General features: G+C 38.7%; 1 protein-coding gene across 1 annotated transcript in view; it reads left to right on the top strand.

Moving 5' to 3' along the window:
- The window catches only part of CCSER1 (coiled-coil serine rich protein 1), a gene marked incomplete at its 3' end in the record, with an annotated part of 374,341 nt that overhangs the window by 137,092 nt on the left and 215,853 nt on the right, over positions 1–21,396 (top strand). The window contains exon 6 of the mRNA XM_080343892.1: positions 20,998–21,075. Coding sequence (XP_080200018.1) covers positions 20,998–21,075 — 78 coding nt within the window. The remainder of the gene's footprint in view (positions 1–20,997; positions 21,076–21,396) is intronic.

Below are 21,396 nucleotides of genomic sequence, written 5' to 3'. Positions count from 1 at the left end.
TTTCAGCATTGTTACACATGCAGTAAAGTAATGCAAGTTACAAGACTTAATGGCAGCATCAAGCCCACACAGCTTGGCTCTGTCTTTCAGAATAAACTTTTCACGCGAAGCAAGAAGGACACTCAAATAGTCCATCTAACAGCCCCATCAGTGCTTTTCTGCTGGCTTTCAGCTCTGAAGTTGCAGGCTGCTGCCTTTGAAGCTCCCGTTTCAGCCGGGGCGTGCATTAGCTTTGGTGAGCGGTTTGATGCTTGTTCATGATTTTTTGTCATGTTCGCAAGACGATGAAAAATGAAACCTTCCGTTTGATGCTCATTTTATTGAGGCTCTGCAAGAGGATGTGGAATAGGCAGCTGGAGTAAAGTATTATCCGTCAGCGTGGGGATAATGATTTATGGGAATACATATTTATCACTGTATCTAGTGACAAGCTCCAGTGAAGCTTGAAATATTCCTTGTGGTTACCTAAGGAGTGTTGCTATTACATGTCCTGGTAGACTTCGATGCTTTTTTTGTTGTCTAACGCTTGTTTTAATCAGTTTCTCTCTATGTCAAGTGGACAACCCCACCCTTAGCCAGTTAACCCCCCTTTCTGTCGAGGAGGCAAAACCTGTTTAAAAGAACTGTCAACACCGAACTGGAAGGAGGAGACACAGGATGTATTTGCAGTGCAGCAGCTGCAGCTTGTGTAGGTGCAACAGAGCTTGTTTTAAGCTTGTAGTAACTTGTAATGTAGCTGCCACACCGTTAAGCACAACTAGAACATAAAAACCTATGGATTGGTACTAAGTTCTTCCTAATGTTCCCGTTCATAAACTTCCCTAATGAGTAAATTGCCTCATCATTTGACAAGTGTGGACAACCAACAATCTTCCTTTCTTGTTTCCTTCACCTTTCTGTTCTCTTTCCCATTGCCTGGGAAGAATTACCAGTGTGAGGACAAACACTTCCAGGAGTGATGCACGTTATGGGGTTTCCCTTAATTTAAGTCAATCCCTACGTTGGTTTTGTTGCCCTTTTTTCCTCCCCCCCCCTTTTTTTTTCCTTCTTATAAACTACTTCTATCTCAGCTCATACTGTCCATGTAGGCAAGATGGATATCCTGAACACTTTATTTTTTAATATTTCAGGATGGCAGCTCTTGGAAGATAATAGAGTGTTTTCCCATAAATCAAGTCAAATTGGAACCATTCAGTGATGACATTTCCCTCTGTATATGTGTAGAAAAGCTTTTTTGTCCTCCATCTGGAAGTTATGGGTATAAATTACTATAAATTACAAGATGCTGTGTTTCTGTGGTGGTATCTTTTAGTCTTGATCCTGAAAAATAAGTATAATTTTCCTTTATTATTAGCGTTGTGGTAGGATCTCACATCTTCTTAATAAACAGGGCTTGATCTGCTGAAATGAAGGATGCATTTTATGTTCAGCTTGCCAGAGTGTCCTTTGCTGCCATTCAGTTTGTGGTAATAATAGCTTGGATGTCTTTGCTTTGCCTATACCATTTGCAATATATGGAAATTAAGATGTCATGGTTTTAGTGTTGCTTGTCTAGGAGTCCTGAAACGATCTCTGCTATTATACCTTTACTTTTCATCTTGTGAACAACTTCAGATCACTAGAAGAGCAAGAATGATTTACGTGTTGGGTCAAAGTGTGGCATAAAATAGCATTTAGAAAATTGACAACAAAGCTTATTAAATAGAAGAAGTCTAGTGTATAGGGTTTTGGTGCTAAAGAAGCTTCCATTGTGAGTTGTTTTGTTGATTATAATTTAGGAATCCCCAGCAATTTGCGAGTCTAAAATTTGGATTCTGCAAGAGCCAACAGTTGAGCTGTGGTTTACATTTACTATCCAAGAGGAAGCACTAATTTTTTGCTAGTTTTGTGGCACATGTAAGTCTAGACTCTCCGCAGTAAACTCACGTTGCCTGCCCTAGAGCTCCCTGGTTACTGCTCCTCCAGCTTTGTCTTTTAAATCTCTCTACTTGCTTATTCTTTCTAAATACTGCACACAATTGTCGTCTGATTAAAATCGTTTTTTGGAAAGAAATCAGTATTGAATTATTCTGAGCAACCCTCATGATTATTTATCGATGAGTAATACAAAGAAAGTTGACTTATGCACATCGTTTATTTAAATTTATCCTGAGAATTGGACCCAAGCTGTTCCCTTAAATCCAATCTTGAAATTATGCATTAGCCGGGATGTTGGTCTGAGAACTGTACCTGGCTCAGGCTCTCGGGGGCTTTGTCCAAAGGCTGAAGTCCAAGCGGGGCTCTTGGTGGGGGAAGAGGGGGTTTGGAACCAGCACTCGCCTCCAGCCTGCACCGCTTTGGGGTGGTTGGTGCTGTAGTGTCAAGTGCTGCGCTGGCTGATGACAACGGTCACTCCAAGCCCGGCCATCACGTTGCTCAGAGGTAAAGTTTTCAGTAGCTTTTCTGAGTAATAGGAACATGCAGCAGTTACGAACTTTATCTCTTTCTCTTAACCTTTTAATTTCTGATCTAATTATTCACCTTCCTGCACTATAAATGTCACAGTAAGGTAGGACAATACTTTATAATTTCTACTTGTCTGTTGAAAATACAGTCTATATAATAGAGAATTAAGTCCTAAAACCCCTTTTTAGTTTGATGGTGTTTTGTTTTCTGTTGGGGTTTTTTTAGGTTTTTGTTTGTTGTGAGTTTGTTTTGTTTGCTTGTTTGTTTTGTTGATTTTGGTTTGGGTTGGGTTTTTGTTTCTGAATTACTCATGGACAGAGCTAAACACCATGATGAATTTAACTGTCTATTCCACAATGTTTTTTAGACAGGAGGATGGACAGCCAAAGCAGTGGTGATAGGGGGATCTAGACTTGGAATAACTACTCAGACCCTGGCACTTTTTTAAATTTCTTTTCTGGAATTCATGGAGTTACACAGAACATGATCTAGAATGTTGCAAGGTCAATAAATGTCCTTTATTAGCTATATAGCCAAGTGCATATTCCACACAATCCCTGAAATTGCTTTTGTTTGAAGTACCATGCGAACACATTTTAAAATCTTTTGGAAGCCAATAGGATGCCAACACTTGCTTAGATTAAATGTGTTTGTCTAAAGAAGGGAGTGTTGTTAGTGTTTATTTTACTCTTTCCTGAAACAGATACCTGAGCTTATGGTTTTGTACAGGAAAGGCCTTCCCGCTAACCAGAAGCCTGTTGATATGAACATGGATACTATAGGCAGCTTGTTTTAACTTCAGTTACTGCATTTTAGCAGTATTGGTGTGCATTGCGTATGAAGAGTTACCATTAATGTACCGACGCAAAATGGATGGTTGTTTACCTGGAAATGGAGGGAGTTTCATGTAGGTTGGGAAACCCTCCAGAGAATCAGGGAAAAAAACTGTCCTAACCTGACCCTGTTTACAACAGTATATTCAAGATATTAATGTGCACTGTGTATGTGTGCGCACACAAAATTACTCATGTCCTTAGATAATACACTACACAGCAAGGTATATGCTCTTGCCTGTATAGTGGGTTTATTAGAAAGTCTCATTTTGGCTCTAAATTAATTATCCAGTTGAAGAGAGTGACTTTGGGACTATTACTAAACTTATTTTTATTGCACACTTAGTTTGGATTATGTAGGCACATCTTGAATCGAGCATGTGCCCTGCCAAATGCCTGCTGCAGTTTGCCAGTCATGTGGAAAAGCAAAAATCTCTATTTGATTAGGTGGTGACAGATATTTACATATATATTTCACCATTTCCAAACATGTTCACATAGTTGTAAGCACTTCTATTTTTATAGAGCTAGCTCTTACTGATCATGCAGAACTGGTAATGGTCCAGATTCAAAGAATCTTGAATAATTTAAGAGCGACTTGGGAATTTTGTTGCTGAAACGCTGAAGTGGAGTCTCACAACTGTCGTCTGCCATATGATGAAGTTACTAGGATGCCGACCTTGCTCAACACTTGTCCAAGAAGGAAATGTCTTCAGTTTTATTTCTGAACCCAGGGACTATCTCTGTATTTAATGCAGTGCATTCTGTGTGAATTATGTTCTTAGGAATAACCAACACGTCAAGAAGAGTTACCATAAAAATACTGAAGTAATTTAATGCAATGCAGAAATTATTTTGGATCATTGTGCTACACTAATGTTTAAAGCAGACAGCTGGCTCTAAGTAAAACGTTAATATATTGGCATCGGAGGTTAATCAGCCTTTTTCAGTGAGATGAATAGCAAAAGAAGCAAAAAATACCCCAGAAATGCAACTCTTAGAAGAACACTTGTAAGCTCCCTGTTTCCTAAGAAATTGTCTGTCTTGCCTTCTGGTTTTCCCTTGGCACTTCGCTAACTGTAGGTCATGTATTATGAACATAGTCTAATACCGAAGTCGGGATCTTGACTTCATTAACTTCCACCTAAGGAGAGATGCCTCTAGCTCATACGCTCATTTATTTGGCAGTTTCATCAATTCTGGGAGAATTACTGCTTTTTCTTCTGATTTGAAGCATTAAATTGGTCAGTGAAATTGAATCTCAGGTTCCTAAAGAAATGAAAAATATTCCATAATGTGCAGTTTCTATACTAACCAGCAGAAATTCTGTCATAGCCTTTATTGTCATGTAGTAGTGATACACAGGTTTTAAGAAATGGACAACCCACAGGACTTAAGGTCTCAAGTGAGTTTAATTGCCTCAAAGTAGGAAGGGAAAGTAATATATATGCATATAAATTAATTGAAGAGGAAGACTGAGAATCTCTCTTAACTATGCACAACTTTGCTTTTTCAGCATCACTTCTCCTCTTCTTTATAATCCCCATAAGCTTCTCCATGATTGAATGCGAATCTCTCTCTTCCTCAAATGCACGCTAATTTTGGGGGCAAGTTATATGAAACCGTCCAGCACGGTCTGGAAACCATCTTGCAATGCATTAAATACAAATGTAGACTCAGTGGAGTTTCTAGAGGCACTTGGCATTAAGCAAATGTGACAAAAAGCAGAAATTCTACCTCCCTTTCTAGTGTGAGCGTCCCTGTGCTAAACCCTGTGACTTGAAACCCATGGTTCCTCTTACCAGTCTGGCGTGTCCTACCACGGGAATCTGTATAGCTCACAGTTCCTAGGAGCACTTGCTGTGGAAGCGTTTCTTCTTATTTTTACTGGTTTTTTTCCCCTTTTATTCTAAAGCAGCTCGGTTTGAAGATCAAGTTACTTGTCTTTTTCATGTCCCTCAAAGCCCCTGGCAGCAGCTTCACTCTCTCCATCCTTCCCTCCCTCTCTCCCTCCCTCCCACCTTCTCTATTTTGTTCTCACACCCTGGAGGCATTTACTCATCTGAAGCAATTTTCTTCTCTTCTATCAACCTTTGCATTATGTTCTTGATCCTGGTTATTGAGGTCACCCTCCTTCACCAAAGATTGGCATGGATGAGCATTGTGAGATGTCCACTGAAAAAGCAAGAACATTTCCTTTTGCTCTGCGGAAAAACTCTGCCTTTCCTCCAGATGAGCTTTCTGGTGGAGATAAGGCATTTTCTTCTGAGCGAGTTATGGAATGGTTGGGGCATTTGCACAGTTCAAGTGACATTGCTACACAGCTGTAGCGTATTTCGATATCTTAAAGAAAAGAGTAGTCTAAGTGCAATGACATCCTTCACTCTTCTTTCCAGGACATCATGAGGCTTTAGTTTTGACAGCTTCAGAGTGAGAGGAATCGAGAGCCGACCTGCCTAGGAATTGGGATCTACTTCTGTAACCAGTAAAAACTGGGAAGTCTTATGACTGTACTTGAAAAGAACAATTAAAAATAATAACCATAAACTATATGCCCTAGGATGTACGATGTGTAGCAGAAGTATGGCAATAACAGATTTATATGTAGAAGCCAGATTATAAATGCGTTACGAATACGCTTATGTAACAGGAAAAATGAACTGGAACGTTCATTATTCTTTTAAGGCAGAGTCAAGGCAATGTCACATTATACATTAGCTTGGTCCCATTATTCGTTTGGTATATGAATTATGGAAGTTACATAACATATAACTGCACATTGTCATGCATTTTGATGATGTATTTTTTTTTTAAATGATTGTATATATCCTATAAATTGTGTGTAGGCTGCGGGTGTCTGAGAACACTAATTGATCCTGGGCTTGCACCGGTGAAATAAACTACAATTGAAATGTTAATAGTTGCTGATAAAGTTGAAATGGAAAGGGTAGGATTATTTCACTCCTTATTAAAAAATTGAATTTTCGGAAGAAGACAATTAAAAAACCTCCTTCCTTGTCCAGCTTTGTGTGCACAAGTTTATAACCAACTACTCTAGGGCCTGACCTTTTCATTTTGTTTTTACTGATCCCATATAATGGTGTTATTGTCCACTATACAGTCAGTCCTTTGTACTCTTCTAGTGCTTGGACCGACACAACCTTGTCAACATCCATTTGAAGCCTTTAGTTCTAAATTAGCTTTCAAGACTGGTGTCTTGAAGGATGCTGGTGAAAATGAATTCTGATTGAGTTGAGGAGTTACTGAAGGTACACTTCTGCACTTTTATTTCTTTAAACTTCATCATTTTCATGTTTCGTTTCCATACATTATGCTCCTTAAATACTGCCTTTAATTTTCATTTTTCATGAGGAACAGCATTTTAAGTCTTGGGAATTTTATCTGGTTTGGGTTCCTCTTTGCAATTTCATGTTGTCAGCCCGTTTCACCCCAGCACAACTGGCCTTCTGTCTAGAAAACTAAAGCTCTACTGAGACAGTAGGATCTGAAAGTGTATTATCATGATAGCTGTGTAGTTAACATGTACTGCTGCTGTATTTCTCATTTTCTCCACCCAGTGTCTTAGAGTTTGTTTTAATTCTCTGTTATTGTTTCCTAATTACCTTGTAATCTCCGTGAAATAAGTCGTTGTCAGGGAGAAACTGTTTATATTACAGCAATGTGTTTGCATTGCTCTCATAGTTTATTTTTCTCTGGAAGCTCTTTGTTTATGGTCTATGAGCAAGTGATTGAAGCAGATAAGGGTGAAAAAAGATTCTGGGGGTGAAGCTCAGTTTTGAGACATTGGCAAATAGAAGATTAGCACCTGCATTAGCCATGGATTCTTTAACTCTTGGGCAATCTATTTTCTGTTTGCATTTTACTGGAATAGACTGAAAATGAATTAATTGATCCTAGTCTTAATGACCTTCTTTATTTTTGTTTTGTTTTACTGCACTTAGCCCTGTCTTAATCAAGAGGATAACAAGTAGGGAAAGAAGTATTGGTTTTGAGTCTCTGAATGCTCACAGACAAGAACCAATAAGTGCTGGTTAGCTATAAGCACTCCGAAGGTGTTTGCTCAATTCAGTTTTGTCATAAGCAGCTGTTATTCAGTTTATTTGAGTTGATCTACATTGATTAGAATAGTCCTGAGTCTGGCATAGTCCTCGTTTCCCTGGCACTCGCCAAAAGTGCTTCAGTCTACACCACATAATTGATACTCGAGTCTGAATCTTCATTTAGCAGATCTGAAGGGCTGCTCAGACGTACTGTAGGAATCAGAGCGGAAAGGCTTGCAGGTTTGTGGCCTCTATTTGCTTCTAGCCTTAGATTCTTTTCAGTTCTTTGTTCCCCACATTTCTGTGGGGCAAAACTAATACGGCACCAAACCCTCCCCCAAAATGTAGGATTTGTGCTGGTTTACTTGAGACTTCTTGCTATGAAGACTTACTGAATTAACTTGGATATTTCTCCCCTTGACTTCTTTTGGTTCTAAAAAAAGCCCCATAACTTCTGTGCCAACTGCAAAAAACACAGAAAAGAATTATATGTGTACTTTGATTTTGATTACGCACTGCTACTAATGCTTTCCCAGTTTGTTTCATTCCCTATGGCTGCCACTGAGGGGGTAGTTCATCTTGAATGCTTTTTGCTGAAGTAAAATAGTCCTTTCAAGACAGTGAAATACGAACCTCATCTTAAACAAAAACAATGGATTAATATCCTGCACATCTGTTATATAACCAGCTCACTTAAAAACGTGTATGCAACACCATGCATGAATGGTGGATGTTCTAACCCATTCTTCATGGAGATGCTAAAGATACTGTGACAAATGTCTTGGGGGAAAGAAGGAAGAGACACAGAAGAATATTTTTAGAAGGAAATAGAAGGTTTATAGCCAAGCTATAAAGCACTATTACACCGTCTCTGTTTTACTTTATGTTGCTACTTGCAAAACCGGGGAAATGTTTTGCTGAAAATCATTCCCATATTTGCTGGTGCGTATCTGATTTTGGAGGAGGGTTTTCTTAGGATGCCAGTAAAGGATCTGAGAAGAGGTGCTGTTTTTCGGACTAGGGGGTTAGATTCACTATTACAGTATTTTCCACTTGCATAAATTGTGAAGTGGAAGGAACTTCTGTTGGCCCATAAGGCACCGTGCACTGTGTGGTCGGTCAGCAGCCACGTCCATCCATCTCTGTCCCTTCCCTTCTGTCCTCCTGCGTCTCGCCCTCTCCTTCATCATGCTTCCACAAAACTTGGCACTTGAGAATGAGAAATGATGGGTTCAGGTGAAGCTTTGCTGTCCAGCCAGCACAGACCTGAGATCCTGAGCCTGTGATACCACCATCTGGCCTCAGATCAACAGGTGAGTCTGGATAGTGGCAATTCTATCCTGGACAGGAGTGAGAGTCAATCTGCTTTGTATGTTAGAACCGCCAGGGAAGAACAATTATAGTGCCAAAGGAATGAGCCAGTTAGTGACTGCTGAATAATGTTGAACCATACTAACACAGCTTTATGTTTAGATATGTATTTTCACAACATTTTTCTGTCTTTTGTGAGATCTCTCGAGTCTAATCTTATTTCCTTTTTCCACTTTTTGAGACTGAAAAACAACATTTTCAAATAGTTGAGGTGTCTACGTAACTTTCCAATAGGTTTTTTTTGTGAAATGGTAGCTTTGTAGGAGAAGAACAGGGGGTACTAGGACAAAACTGCTTTATTAGCTGCTGTCAATCTGGAGTTCCCAGTGTTAAGGCGCAGGGGAACCCCAGCATGCTGCTGCTTTCCCAGTGGTACAGTCCCTAACTGAAGGCAGCATTGACATCTTTTCCATATCAGCCCCCGAGGAACTGCTGTAGCGTTTCATCTTCAGATAATTCCCTCCAAGTTCCCGGATTTGCATCCCTATGATTCGATTCAGTTAAAAAGTTCTTTACTTCCTGGCAGAAACTGTTTTGTATCATACAACAAATGAAGAGTTTCCTCTCACTGGCAACTCACAGCTATTCTGTTGTGGATTTAGTAGCACCCAATAGTAGTTTAATAGTGCAGTGGGCTACATTGTGTGGTTTTCGCTTTGATAAATTACTGTTTTGGGTAGACTGCCAACGTTTTCCCAAGTAATGCGAAAAAGTGTAGAGAAATAGTATTGTACTTTCAAGTACCTCAGCAAGATTTCTTGAGACAAAGAAAAGTCACTTCTTCAGTTCAAGGCTGTTTTCTGAACTAAATATAAAAGACCTGGAGAGAAGAGGGTGTGTGTGAAAGCTTTGAAGAAAAGGTCACAGGAATTCTTTATAATGAAAAACACCAGGCAGGCTGCCTGTAGGTGTCATTACAAGCTGTCTTGCCTGTACCCAGAGGCCTAATCTTGGAAACAATTAAGTGCAGACTTGTGAGTAACTTTAATTGTGCACCTGCCAAATCAATAAGACAAATTGAAATCTTGCAGTTTTTTTAAGATCTTTAGTTTACAGGTTTCCCTTCAGCTGTTACAACAAAACCATGTAAATGAGATGTGGGGAACGTGTCTAATATACTTTTGATATTCAATTGCAAGATATTGAAGGGCTCTTTTACATAATACTTGTGCTTTTTTCTTTTGTGCTCTAAATAGGGTTATTTGGCTAAGCACATCAATACCTGGGCAAATAATGATCATAGTTTCTGTTTTCTGTTGCTACCTGTGAGATACTTTTTGGTCTTAAATTCGCACTTCAATTGCTTTCTGGGTTTAGAGAAAAGATTGTATTCCATGTTCATATGTATTATAAACTAGGTTGTTTGCATACAGTGTCAATTCATTAGCCGAGAGGAGAAGAAAACTGTAGACTCTGCTGGGAAATTAAATCGATCTATAATTACCTGGTTAATTGCATTTGCCTATATATTGCACTAGGCACTATAAACTGTCTCACAAGACATCATATTTTATCTGTTTTGTCATCCATCTTATAGAACGCTCCTGCAGGAAAGCCAAAATGCTTCTTTTGCAGCTTTTGACAGGAAACCTAATGTAAATACTTGTTCTTACGTGTCTTCCTCAACCTCTTCCATATCTTAATTGGCACAAGATGGGCCTTTTTTGATGTCTTCTGTCTCAACTGAAGATGACCTCGGTACCACTTTTAATGGCTTCTTTCTGATTTACCGAGAGTCCTCTTAGGCTGGGCTTAGACATCTGCTTCTCCAGCTGTCCTACTCTGCCTTGAGTCCATCCTTTATCCACTTCAGTTTCTAATGACTACTTCCTAAGAAAAAGTTATAATCAATGCTTCATTCCCCTTATTTTAGACCTGTCAACGACAAATGTCAAAACATTCTTCTTCAGGTTGTGTCCTTTTGGCATCAGTGGGTATTTGGCTCTTTGGTGGTTCCTCAGTCCAGCAGCCCTGGCTCTCTTACCAGCACCAGCCATCGATCACTTTTGTGTCCTTTTCTTCTCCATTCACACCTCATTGAATTATCTTATCTGACTACATTAATCTGTCAGATAAAAGGTGAAGTCAGAGCTTTCATAATCTTCTCCAGACATGTTTCATTTTGTTCAAACTAAATCTGGGTGAGACCAGAGATAAACCCCTTGTATAGTCGCATTTAATGTTTATTGCCCTGGTATCAACTCAGCCTCTCTATACCTTGCAATGTACCTCTGAAATTAAAGATATGCACTGCTGGAGTTTCTTCTGGAATCAATTACACCTTTAGGATGCTGTTGTGTTTGGCTTCCTGATTTTTCACCCTTTCACAGAAATGTTCCAGTAAAATGCCTTAAATGCCTCAGTTCTCAGTTCTTCGGAGCGATTCCTCATTTCAGGAGCACATCTCGTCACAGCAAGCAGTTCAGCAACAGGTCAACTGAGGCCAGAACAAAGACTGTCATGGTAATGTTTACATATAGAAATATAATGATTCTTCTTTCTTAAAATAAAATACATAAAATCCACAGAATTATTAATGGCAGTCAGGCGGCAGAACTGGTGGTGGTGGTAGGTCAGTGAGACTTCTTTCAGGAAGTGGCTTTTATTGAGGCAGTCCTCTAGTAAGCTTCAGATGTTTTGCCTATGTAGTGTAGTTCTTTCCACATGAGAGAAATTATCTTTTGAAGGCTCCCCTTCCCTCCTCCACATTTGTGTTGCTCAACGAAAATCATCTGCAGCTCTTATTTCTTCCTATGGAAGCTCCCACATGTGGCATACGAGTGGATTCGCACAAACCCCACATGTCAGAATGCTGATTCCAACCACTACGGTATACGAAATTATCAGGTTTTCCCCCATCATCTGTAAAGTGGAGAATACCAAGTCATACAAGGCTTTAGTCATACCAACTCCTACTCTGAATGTACACAGTATTACAGAATTGAATAGATAATGAATTATACAGTGTAAGTTTCAGCCCCTCTGGAGTCATGTTTGTGAGTTTTGCTATGTATTAATGACAACATGTACTTTGTAAAGGCCATGAGGATATGATAACTACTGAAAATCAAAACAAACAACCAACAAGTATCTCATCCTGCATCAGGGCTGCAGGTCACAGAAAGTTTCATCCACACATTGGTCACAGCAATTCCTGCTAATACCGTTTTTCGAATGCAGGGTTGATTCACCATGCACAGTTTTCTGTATCCCCTGACAACCAGAAACAAGATCTATCTGTTCTTGTCTGCTGGCCTTCAAGAACACATCTGCAAAGTCATTTGTTTTCACCAGGCAATCATACAATATTAGAAGCCCACTCCCACTCATTCTTCATACAGAATTCCTCATAGAGAATAAATAAAAAGCAGACCTCTGTAGTTAGTGCTATTAATCAACAATTTATTCTAACCCTTGATGGAGTTGTAGGGCAAGTTTTTTGGTATGATGGGAGTTATTTCAGATTCTGTCTGTGACTTTTTAATACATGAGAAATAATACTGTATTTTTTGCAAATTGCTCTTAATATTTAATATAAAACAGAAATCTGAGAGATGTGGGTTTTGTCCTCAGAATTGCTCAGATTTCTATAGCAGCACAGTATCTTATTATTTTATTGCTTGATGTACTGTTAAATTTCTTTCTTTAGTTTGACAGCTTAGGATAAAGAAAACACATATTTCCGTATTTCACAAAACATATAAAAATGTGGAACACTTCCTTTAAACATAATGCATCAAACGAGTGGCGTATCTTTGTGTAGGTAGCTGACATTCAATAAGTCAAATGCTTAAAGGCTTGTGTCAAAATAAGCACAAAAGACATAGGATTTTTTTTTCTCATGCTTGTTTTTCAACAGTCACACCCTGTTCTGTTTCCTCCCAGCATCCAGCAATTGATGCTATTTTAAGAAATTATTCTGCTAATAGTCAGTCGGCAGACTGTGGGCTGGGTTCTTAGTACAGTACTCGCAGCTGGAGAGATGCACGATGATGTACAGAAGACTTGGACCTTTGCAAATCTCTCCTTTCCCTGTTTCGCTTTATCAATGGAAAGTGTGAGGAAAACGATGGGGTTTATACAGAGGAGGTGCTTACTGCACACTTACAATTTGCATTTACAGAGCAATTGGTTTCTTCCACTTGTAGAATAGCGTTTAGTCACATTTCACACTGGCAATTGTATGAGAAGTGTATTAATGTGGTTTTGTTTAGGATTTCCCCGAATGCCTCGTACTGAACTCTTTGGCTATGACATGGATTACAACTGCTGCTGGGCACGTATACCTCGCCCTTCTAATTCAGAAACCAAGTAGACTACATCCTACTGACGGAGAAGCACAACTGAGTGAAAGAAATGAAGCCATTAGACTAGAAGGGATTGAAATCTGGCAGCAGAACTTTCTTCTGATCATATGTAGGCAGCTTCCAGCCCCAGTGTTACAATATGAGTGTTTTACATTAAAAAAACAATGTTGAGAAGTTTGTAAAGCCATCATCGTGTGCTCTGATTGAAGCACAACTGGCAAAAAATAGTATGTGGCCATTAATTGAGAGGTATAATAAACTAGATGGGCATAGGTGATATTGATTTTAGCATTCCTTCAACATTGATTTCTTTTATTGAAAATGCAATGTTCCACAGGAGTGCTTTGCATCTGCAGTGTACATTGGGTCTGTTCGATTCCTGTATTCCAATGCAAACTCTTTGCCAAAGAAACATTTGTCTCTATTCTCAGAGCAACGTCTTTTCCAAGATCGTCCTTTGTATGCAGTATAAATATATAAATACGAGAGTGGAGGCGCATATAACAACACTTCCAAAGAAAACAGCATTTATTTTTTTTTAAGTATTTTTCATTTTCAAAGCTCTTTATATTTTATTGCTGTTAAATGAATGGGAAAGGTGTGTTCAGTTTTTCTTCCTGGTTTTCTTATTAATGTTGAAGGGTAGGAAGAAATTATACTCATTTGTATACCTGGACATAATATAAATGAAAAATGAATATTTTATTGCTAATGGCTTTCTAAAATGCTATTCAGATATCTCAGCAAGTTTAATATGTAATCTCATTGCAAAACACAACAATGAAAGCAAAAGGCTCAGCTGAGGTCTCTAAAAATAAAGATAATGCAATGCCTAAGTACTAGTCCAGGCAACTGGAACTCCCCCTTTCTTTGCAAGTTGCCTCAGTTTCTTTAACTAATTTATATATTAAATATATTTTAATCTATTATATGTGTCAGCCTGAATATAAGGAGAAGGGAGATAGCTGGAGGCAATGGGAAGGCTTTCAGGTTGAGATGGGCAGCACGACAGGAGCAGTGCTGGTGGTGGGATGGGTGCAGGAGTGGGAAGCACTGGGATCAGAAGATGCTGTACGAGAACCCTAAGGGATAAGAAAGAACAGACGCTCGATGGATCTTCTTTGGAGCTGGTGGGAAGTAGATATTGGACTAGAAAAGAGAAGAAGAGCAAATAGAGCTGGAAAGATGGAGGAAAGCCGGCTGCAGCTGGGGTACTTTCCATGGAACCCTCTGCCTGGGTGGGAGTGAAATTCTGTCTTCCTTGATTTAGCAGCAAAAACATGCAGATGTTTAACAGGTTTCCTTTAAGCTGTTATTGAGGAATTCAAGACAGTTTTAAGTGTGAAGCCTTTGCATCTAAGCTAAAATACCCCGTCAGAAGTGGTTCCATACTGAAATGGTAAAAACCCTTCGGAGAGCTGATGAAGAAGTGAGAATAACTGCAGTCACAACGTTTAGAAAGTGCAAAGTGACTTGTTAAAACCTCCTTGAAATTCATCGCAATTGAAGGCTTCTGAATCCTTTTGAGATACATGGAAAAATAAAACATAGCCTCACATTCAAAACACCGATGTGAAATCCTGGCAATGTTGTTCTTGGTGCTTACGAATTAAAACAAAGGTAGATAAGAACTGGACAATTGGACAGCAAATGATTAATGAAAATCAGCCTGTCTTAATTATGTTCACATTTAAAGAAAGGTGTTAGAAATTTTATGAAACATGGTCCTGACCACAGTGTTGCGGGAGGTATCACCTGTATCCACATGTACATATGAGCAAAGGGATGTGCTGAACAGCAACGCATATATAGCTTTTTGGACATGAGTTTAATGTATGAGAAAGTACATACCTGAAGGAAAAAATATTCATTAATAGCAAGTGCAAATAGATTTTTGTCTTGAAAGCATTTTTTTCCAAACCTATCAAGGCAGTTATTTCCACATATCCAGAAGCATATAAATGTATATCCTGTGTATGTTTTTATCATCTTGAATGTAAACGTAGGTGCATCTGTTGTTTGTATTATGTCTGATCTGTTTTGGCTCCTGCTCGTATCTTGCTGCCAGTATATTATGACACATAATGATCTAGAACGTGCATAAGTGTAAGGGAGGGAGAGAAAGCAACTCTGCCATCAGATTTGATCATTCTCAGTTTAACTGATTACTTATTTTCTAAGTGTTTTATCTGGAAGGGCAGAAAAACAAAAGATTTGTACACAGGGAAGATGTAGGAGTTTGAGGGCCCCCCCCAGATACTTTGCTGATAGGTTCTTCTTTGAGCAGATGCAGATATTTTCTTCCACATTCAGGCTATGGCTGTAGTATGGACTATCAGTTTAGTTACTGATAGTGACTGAGTAAAAACACCCACCAAACAAATAAAAAACCCACATCACTGAACCTACTATATGAGACAACTGTCATACTTGCTACAAAACTGTATGCATTTTGAGCAAAAAAAAAGGTGTATTTTTGAACCTGAAAGATCTCCTGCAAGGGAAGAAAAGCAATTGAAATAGGCAGCCTGCAGATTAAAATCCCAGGAGAGTACTTGGTTCTCTCAGTTGACTGCTGAAAGAGCAGAAAAAGCTGGTGTTATATGATATTATTAGGGAAGAATATACAATAACAAAATGTCAAGGCTGGATAGTATAGTCAGTGAAGTATGAAAGAAACAATAGAAACTGAAGAGGAAGCAGAGTTTTGCTCAAGGAAATCAGTTCTCCACTGTGTTGTCGACAAAGCGTTTGTGTCTGTGAAAGCGACCCCCTGGTTTTCATTAGGATAAAAATATGCCCAGGGTTGTATTTAATACAGTGTGTGATGGATGGTAGCAGCCCCAGCGCACACAGCGACTGTCACCGATGATCCCAAGGAGCTCTTCACTAACAGACCGTAACCCCAAAGTCATCGGCCACATTACTTCTGCAATTACATTCTGCTTGCAGAGAGAACTGAAGGGGTTTTTGGAGATTAACTCCAGTTGAATGAGCTGTTTGGGAAGTGGTTTTCCCTACATATTAACGGACCCTTCACCCAACCGCTGTGTGCCAGGGATATCTGACCAAGGAAACTCGTGTTTCTGTTCATTATGAGTCTTGTGAAGGAAAGCTGAGAATAAAGATGAGCTGGAAGGATGAGCAATGAAAAACCAAGATGAAGGGATGTTTGCTATTAAATAAATCTGTTGGTTATATAGTGATATATATTTCATTTTCTATTATGAGAAATGTGACATTTATAAAACAAGACTGTGTTTTCCCCTCTATATGTTTGCAGTTGTAAACCAGCAACCTCCAATTCTTCACCCTCAATTTAGAGGCTTCATTCAGCTTCCTACTTTGGTCACAATTTTAATGAGGTTTGTCCTTGTCCTAGTTGGATATTTTCATGTTGCCATTTTAAGACACTGAAAGCAAATAAGAGTAGAAATTTGTGCCTGGTACTTCGGTATTCTTACACTTCAGCATTTAATATAAGGAGAGGGGAGACAGCTAGCTTAGGAAAATATCGCAGTAAATTAAATATATATTAAATATAAATTAAATAATGTGACGATATAGTCTGAGTCCAAACTATTTCAAACACCGTAGTCCTGCAACAAGCTATGGGCTGGTTATATACTCTTTATGTTGCATGCTGGTTATGGGCTTTATAATTAATTTAGCCTAATTAAGAGGCTAAAGGAGCATCTTTCCAGCTATTTTTCAAAGAAGAAATAGATAGCAGTCAAAATATCCTTCATCCTGATCCTTCCTCGCTGAAAAAAAATACTGTGCAAAATATAACACGTAGTGTGTTTGCTCAGAGTTCCTGAGAGCTCAGAATCTTCTAAAATAAACAGTGCTAGACATACAACCGCTGTTAAGTGGCAGATCAGTGTTTTATCTGAAATAAGGTGAAATTTCCCACTGGCATTTCACAGCGAAGGTGATGAGCTTCGCTTAGACTGTCAGAGGAATCCATGCTCATCTGTGCACCAAGTGCTGGCTGAACATCAGATAATTAAAGCACTAAAGGCGTGTTTGACCATCCACACCTCCCCTGCCAGCGTGAGAAGAGGCAGCGAGAAGCGGTGGTGTCTGTGATGGATGGTTCTCCCTCATGATAACTTGGATGCAAGACCCGCGCAGCCCTCCACGCTATGGGAGCAGCAAGCGCCAGGCACCGTACCAGCAAAGACCTGAAAACAATAATCAAACGTGTCAGCAGATAATTGCACACATTAGTAATTAGTGAGAATCATTAACTGTATCTACTATTAAAGACACGTTAAATAGGCTTATGAATAACCACCTGGGTTGTGTTCGAAGGTATTAGAAAATAGGCCTAAACACATTTTAGGGAGGCATTTGCATTCTTAGGGAGTGAGAATGGAGATGCTGGGGAAAATGAATCAAACGTGGTGGGAGGTGGAAGATCATTTCAGGCATCTGCTATTTTTTTTACCAACGCTAATTTTGGGTTTGCTGGCCACAATTGTTTACAGCAATTTTATTTGCAGGAGGTGTTTGTGTCAGCAAAAATCCTTCATGGCATTAAGTAATACAGAAATGACAGATATCCCAGCACTCCAGCAGTATGTAGGGGAGCACTGCACGGTCTGGAGAAGCAACCGCACTGCTTGCCACTTGTGAGTTCCTGATTTCTGCCCTTAACAGCCCTTCATGGCTTTGAGCAAATAACTTCCCCTTCTTCTTCACTACCTTTGATAAAACGGGATCATAATATTCAAGCACAGTATTTCAGAAAGATGTTGTGCGGACCCATTAATAAAACCATTTGCAGGTCTTTGATTACCTTCAGTATATCAGAACATCACAACTGAGCTTGCTGACTGCAGTTATTTAATTTGTAGTCCTACTCAACTTCTAAAGTGATGCTTAGTGGCACAACTTATCATACAACTAAAACCATCACCCTGAAAGTCATTCCAACAGTCGTCCACTCTTCCTTAGAAAGAAGCTATAAAGCGTACAGGTTGTATTTGCTTTTCTTCAGTTCTTATAAAGATTTATTTGATCTCTAGCTCTAATATCCATGGAAGGTTTTCTCTGTCAGTATCGGGTGCTTAGATCAATAAATTGTGATGCTGATCTCCAGAGAAGTCAATGTCTGCCAGCTATCATTGCAGAGTTTACTCTCAGTGAGAAGCAGTTGGAGCAAATTAAATTGGTTCTGTCAGTGGATGGTCCCTGTTTTATAGTACAATTAACAAAGGCTGATACATAGGCCTCTTCCTAGAGAAGAGCAGATTAAAGACAACGGTTTGTAGTGATATTTATGAGGTGAGGTGAATCTGTTTTTATTTAAAGACTCTGTGGTACCCGTTCAGTTGCACAATGAGGATGATGGATGTATATCTAGGCTGATCAGTTCTAGAAATTAGAAGAAAACTTGAACATTGATCGTTGTAATCGTGCAACTGTTATCAACAAAATTCTAATAACGTCCATCTGTTGGATATTAACAGCCTGTTCCAAATTAAAAAATGGCCTAAAAGCACTGAAAGAAATGCTCACAGGGTCATTTTTGACATAGGTGAGACAGCATTTTCTAAACTGTTGTTTGGATAAATACTTTAGTTGCTTTGTATTCAGACATTTCAGAAGTGGAGTTTAGATGATTAGAGCTTTGCAGTGTTCTGTGTGCTCCAGAACACTCTGAGGTTTTTGGCAAGGCAGGGTAAAGGCTCAGTCTACAAAACGCAGCTGTGGTATCGCTGTGCATCAAAAGCACTTCTTCAAATGTTGCACTTGCACAGCAAAGTACTGCAAAGTCAGCAGATGTCCCAATTAACCCAGTTTTGCCTAATATGTATAATTATGGTTCAAATTATGTTTAACATCTACTACAGCTTCTAAGATATGATTATAGCCTAATGGTGTAGCATCTTCTACTTAATTTGTAACTAAAATCTGTCAGCTTTAAGCCAGATTTGAAGTGATTGCTGCTTTTATGGTAACAGAATTGGCTTAGGCAACATCAAATATAACAGAAAGTCCTTGTAGGGTGAATTCCTCACCGGGTTTTTTTTTGTATATGCGGTGGTTTAGATTGCAAAGTGTGATCATGAAAAATACCCCGTGGTGGTAAATTCAGGTGGGAGATGTGCTGTTTGAAATTGTTAATGTGTCCTTTCAGGAGGGCAAGCTGACAACATCTCTTAAAGCAGCACGGAGTTTAGAAGGGATTGTTTGAATACCTTGAGAAACAACCCTTTTGGTACTGTCTCTTATTCCCTTTTAGTTTTTTTCTATTCCGTGTAAATTAAGAGGCAGATTGTCCTCATCTCAACTGGCTTTTGGGACAGAGTGTTCACATAGAGGAGGTTTCCAGTTTAGTCTGACTTTGAGTTTCATCTGAAAGAGCTACGTTTCGCTTTCTTTTGGTGAATATTACACGCCAGTTTCCTTGATGATCAAGTGCAGGAGTCAGTGTTAAAATGTGTAATGTTTCTAAATAGCAGAGTGATGGATTCAACACAAATACTGACTTTCTGACACGTTATAATCTCCCTTATTCTCAACAACTTCTCTGTGTTGCATGGGTTATAAACTCTCTTTTTCATAGGTAATAATTACCATGGCCCCCTCTTCTTTACTTACATCCCGTTCATTTAGCAAGTTAACTGTTGTCTTTTCTTTCGGGTACGGTGTAACTAATACTTGTCTAATTAAACTCAGTGATTTTCTCAGTAGGTGTTAACTTTGAAGACTGTGCCCTCTGTTTGAGATGAGACATAGGGGTTTCTTACCCAAAATTTCATCTTCATTTTCATCCTGTACCAGCTGGCAGATGATATCTGCATAAAAATCTTGTGCTGAATGACCTGTTAGGACATCACGGGTGGACTGTTATTCTTCACTTGAAGAATTTGGGCTTATCAAAGGGGTCGTAATAGATTCCCAGTGATGTGAAAGCAGATATCTGATTAATTAATTGTATAAGCTGAATTCATTAAATCAATCTGCATTGCAGTGCCACAGTGTGAAAAGAAAATGAATTTCTGGCCCATGCAAACTTGTTTTCTTATGCCTCCATTACATCTTTTCTGGTTTATTGGTGGTGGTGAATTTCTTCACTTTAGCATTGAAGCACTTATTTCCCAAGAAGTGTCATATATTTTAGATTTCTCCAGAACAATCTTGATATTATTTGTGTATTTTATTTTTAAATCCAGATTTTGTTCTTCTGTTATTATTACTATTCCAAATTATTAAGAGTTTCCACGCTTCATATCTGTCCCATCTGTAAAAGTAATGACCAGTGATAGGTTAACAGTTGGACTTGACGATCTTAAAGGTCTTTTCCAATGAAAATTATTCGATGATGATGTGATTCTATACTAACCAACAGGTTACTGAAATATTACCTTAAAAACAGTGGGTTTTGAGATCAATCTTGCAAGCATTTTGACTAGATATGTCCATTGAAGTGTACTGACATAAGTTGTCTTTGCTGTTCACCGTTTTTTTAATGTATTAGTGCTTGTTTGTAAGATATATGGACTCCTATGAAAGTGATCTTTTAAAAAATACTGTCCTGCAATGTATTGCAAATTGTTAAATTTGCCTTCTAACTTCAACATTGAGCCATCCAGAAAAAATCTCAAGAATATATGAATATATATATATATATATAAAATAGATTGTTCTACATTAATAAGTTGTTGTATTCTCAGTTATCCTCTTGTATTACTCTTTTGTAGGCACAGTACGTTTGCATATTTGTAGATATGTTTCCATCTTGAATGGGAAGCTCATTTAAAATAAAGAAAATACAAAATACTTACCCATTAGTGATAATTAAAGTTAAATGCAGTACCAAGTGCAGTTGCTTTGTCCATCTAATTCTGTTGGATTTCCCTTGTTGGTTTTGAGCTCTGTTTTTTCTTTGTTTCCCCCCCAATGTGAAAAGCTGTCAGTAGTCCCTGAGTGGCAATGGCAACTCCAGTGTGCTTCTCTTTGTTGCAGAGCACGGACATGAGTCCGGCCAGCAGCACCGCCTCGCTGCCCGTGAGCCCTCTGCCCGAGGAACCCGCCTTTTTCAAGGTACCCTTCATTACTTCCATTATAAGCACTGTATTTGAATTTTGTGTTATCATGAAGTGCTATTATTGCTGCTTCCTTTGCTTTAAATTACTGTGATTTATATATATATACATATATATCATGCAGATATATATATACACACATATATATCATACAGTTTTCAAGAAAAGCCCAGAATAACATTATTGGTTTTGAGAGGATTATTTTTCCATCAGACTACAGGTATAAATCATTATTTATAGGACCATGTTTTTATCCATCTCATCTGTCAGTGATACGCTTTGATATGTCAATTCCTGTATATGTGCTTATGTCATTTTT

The sequence above is a fragment of the Nesoenas mayeri genome (assembly GCF_963082525.1).
Source record: "Nesoenas mayeri genome assembly, chromosome: 4".
Lineage (NCBI taxonomy): Eukaryota > Metazoa > Chordata > Aves > Columbiformes > Columbidae > Nesoenas > Nesoenas mayeri.
This window is presented reverse-complemented; position numbering and strand designations above follow the sequence as displayed.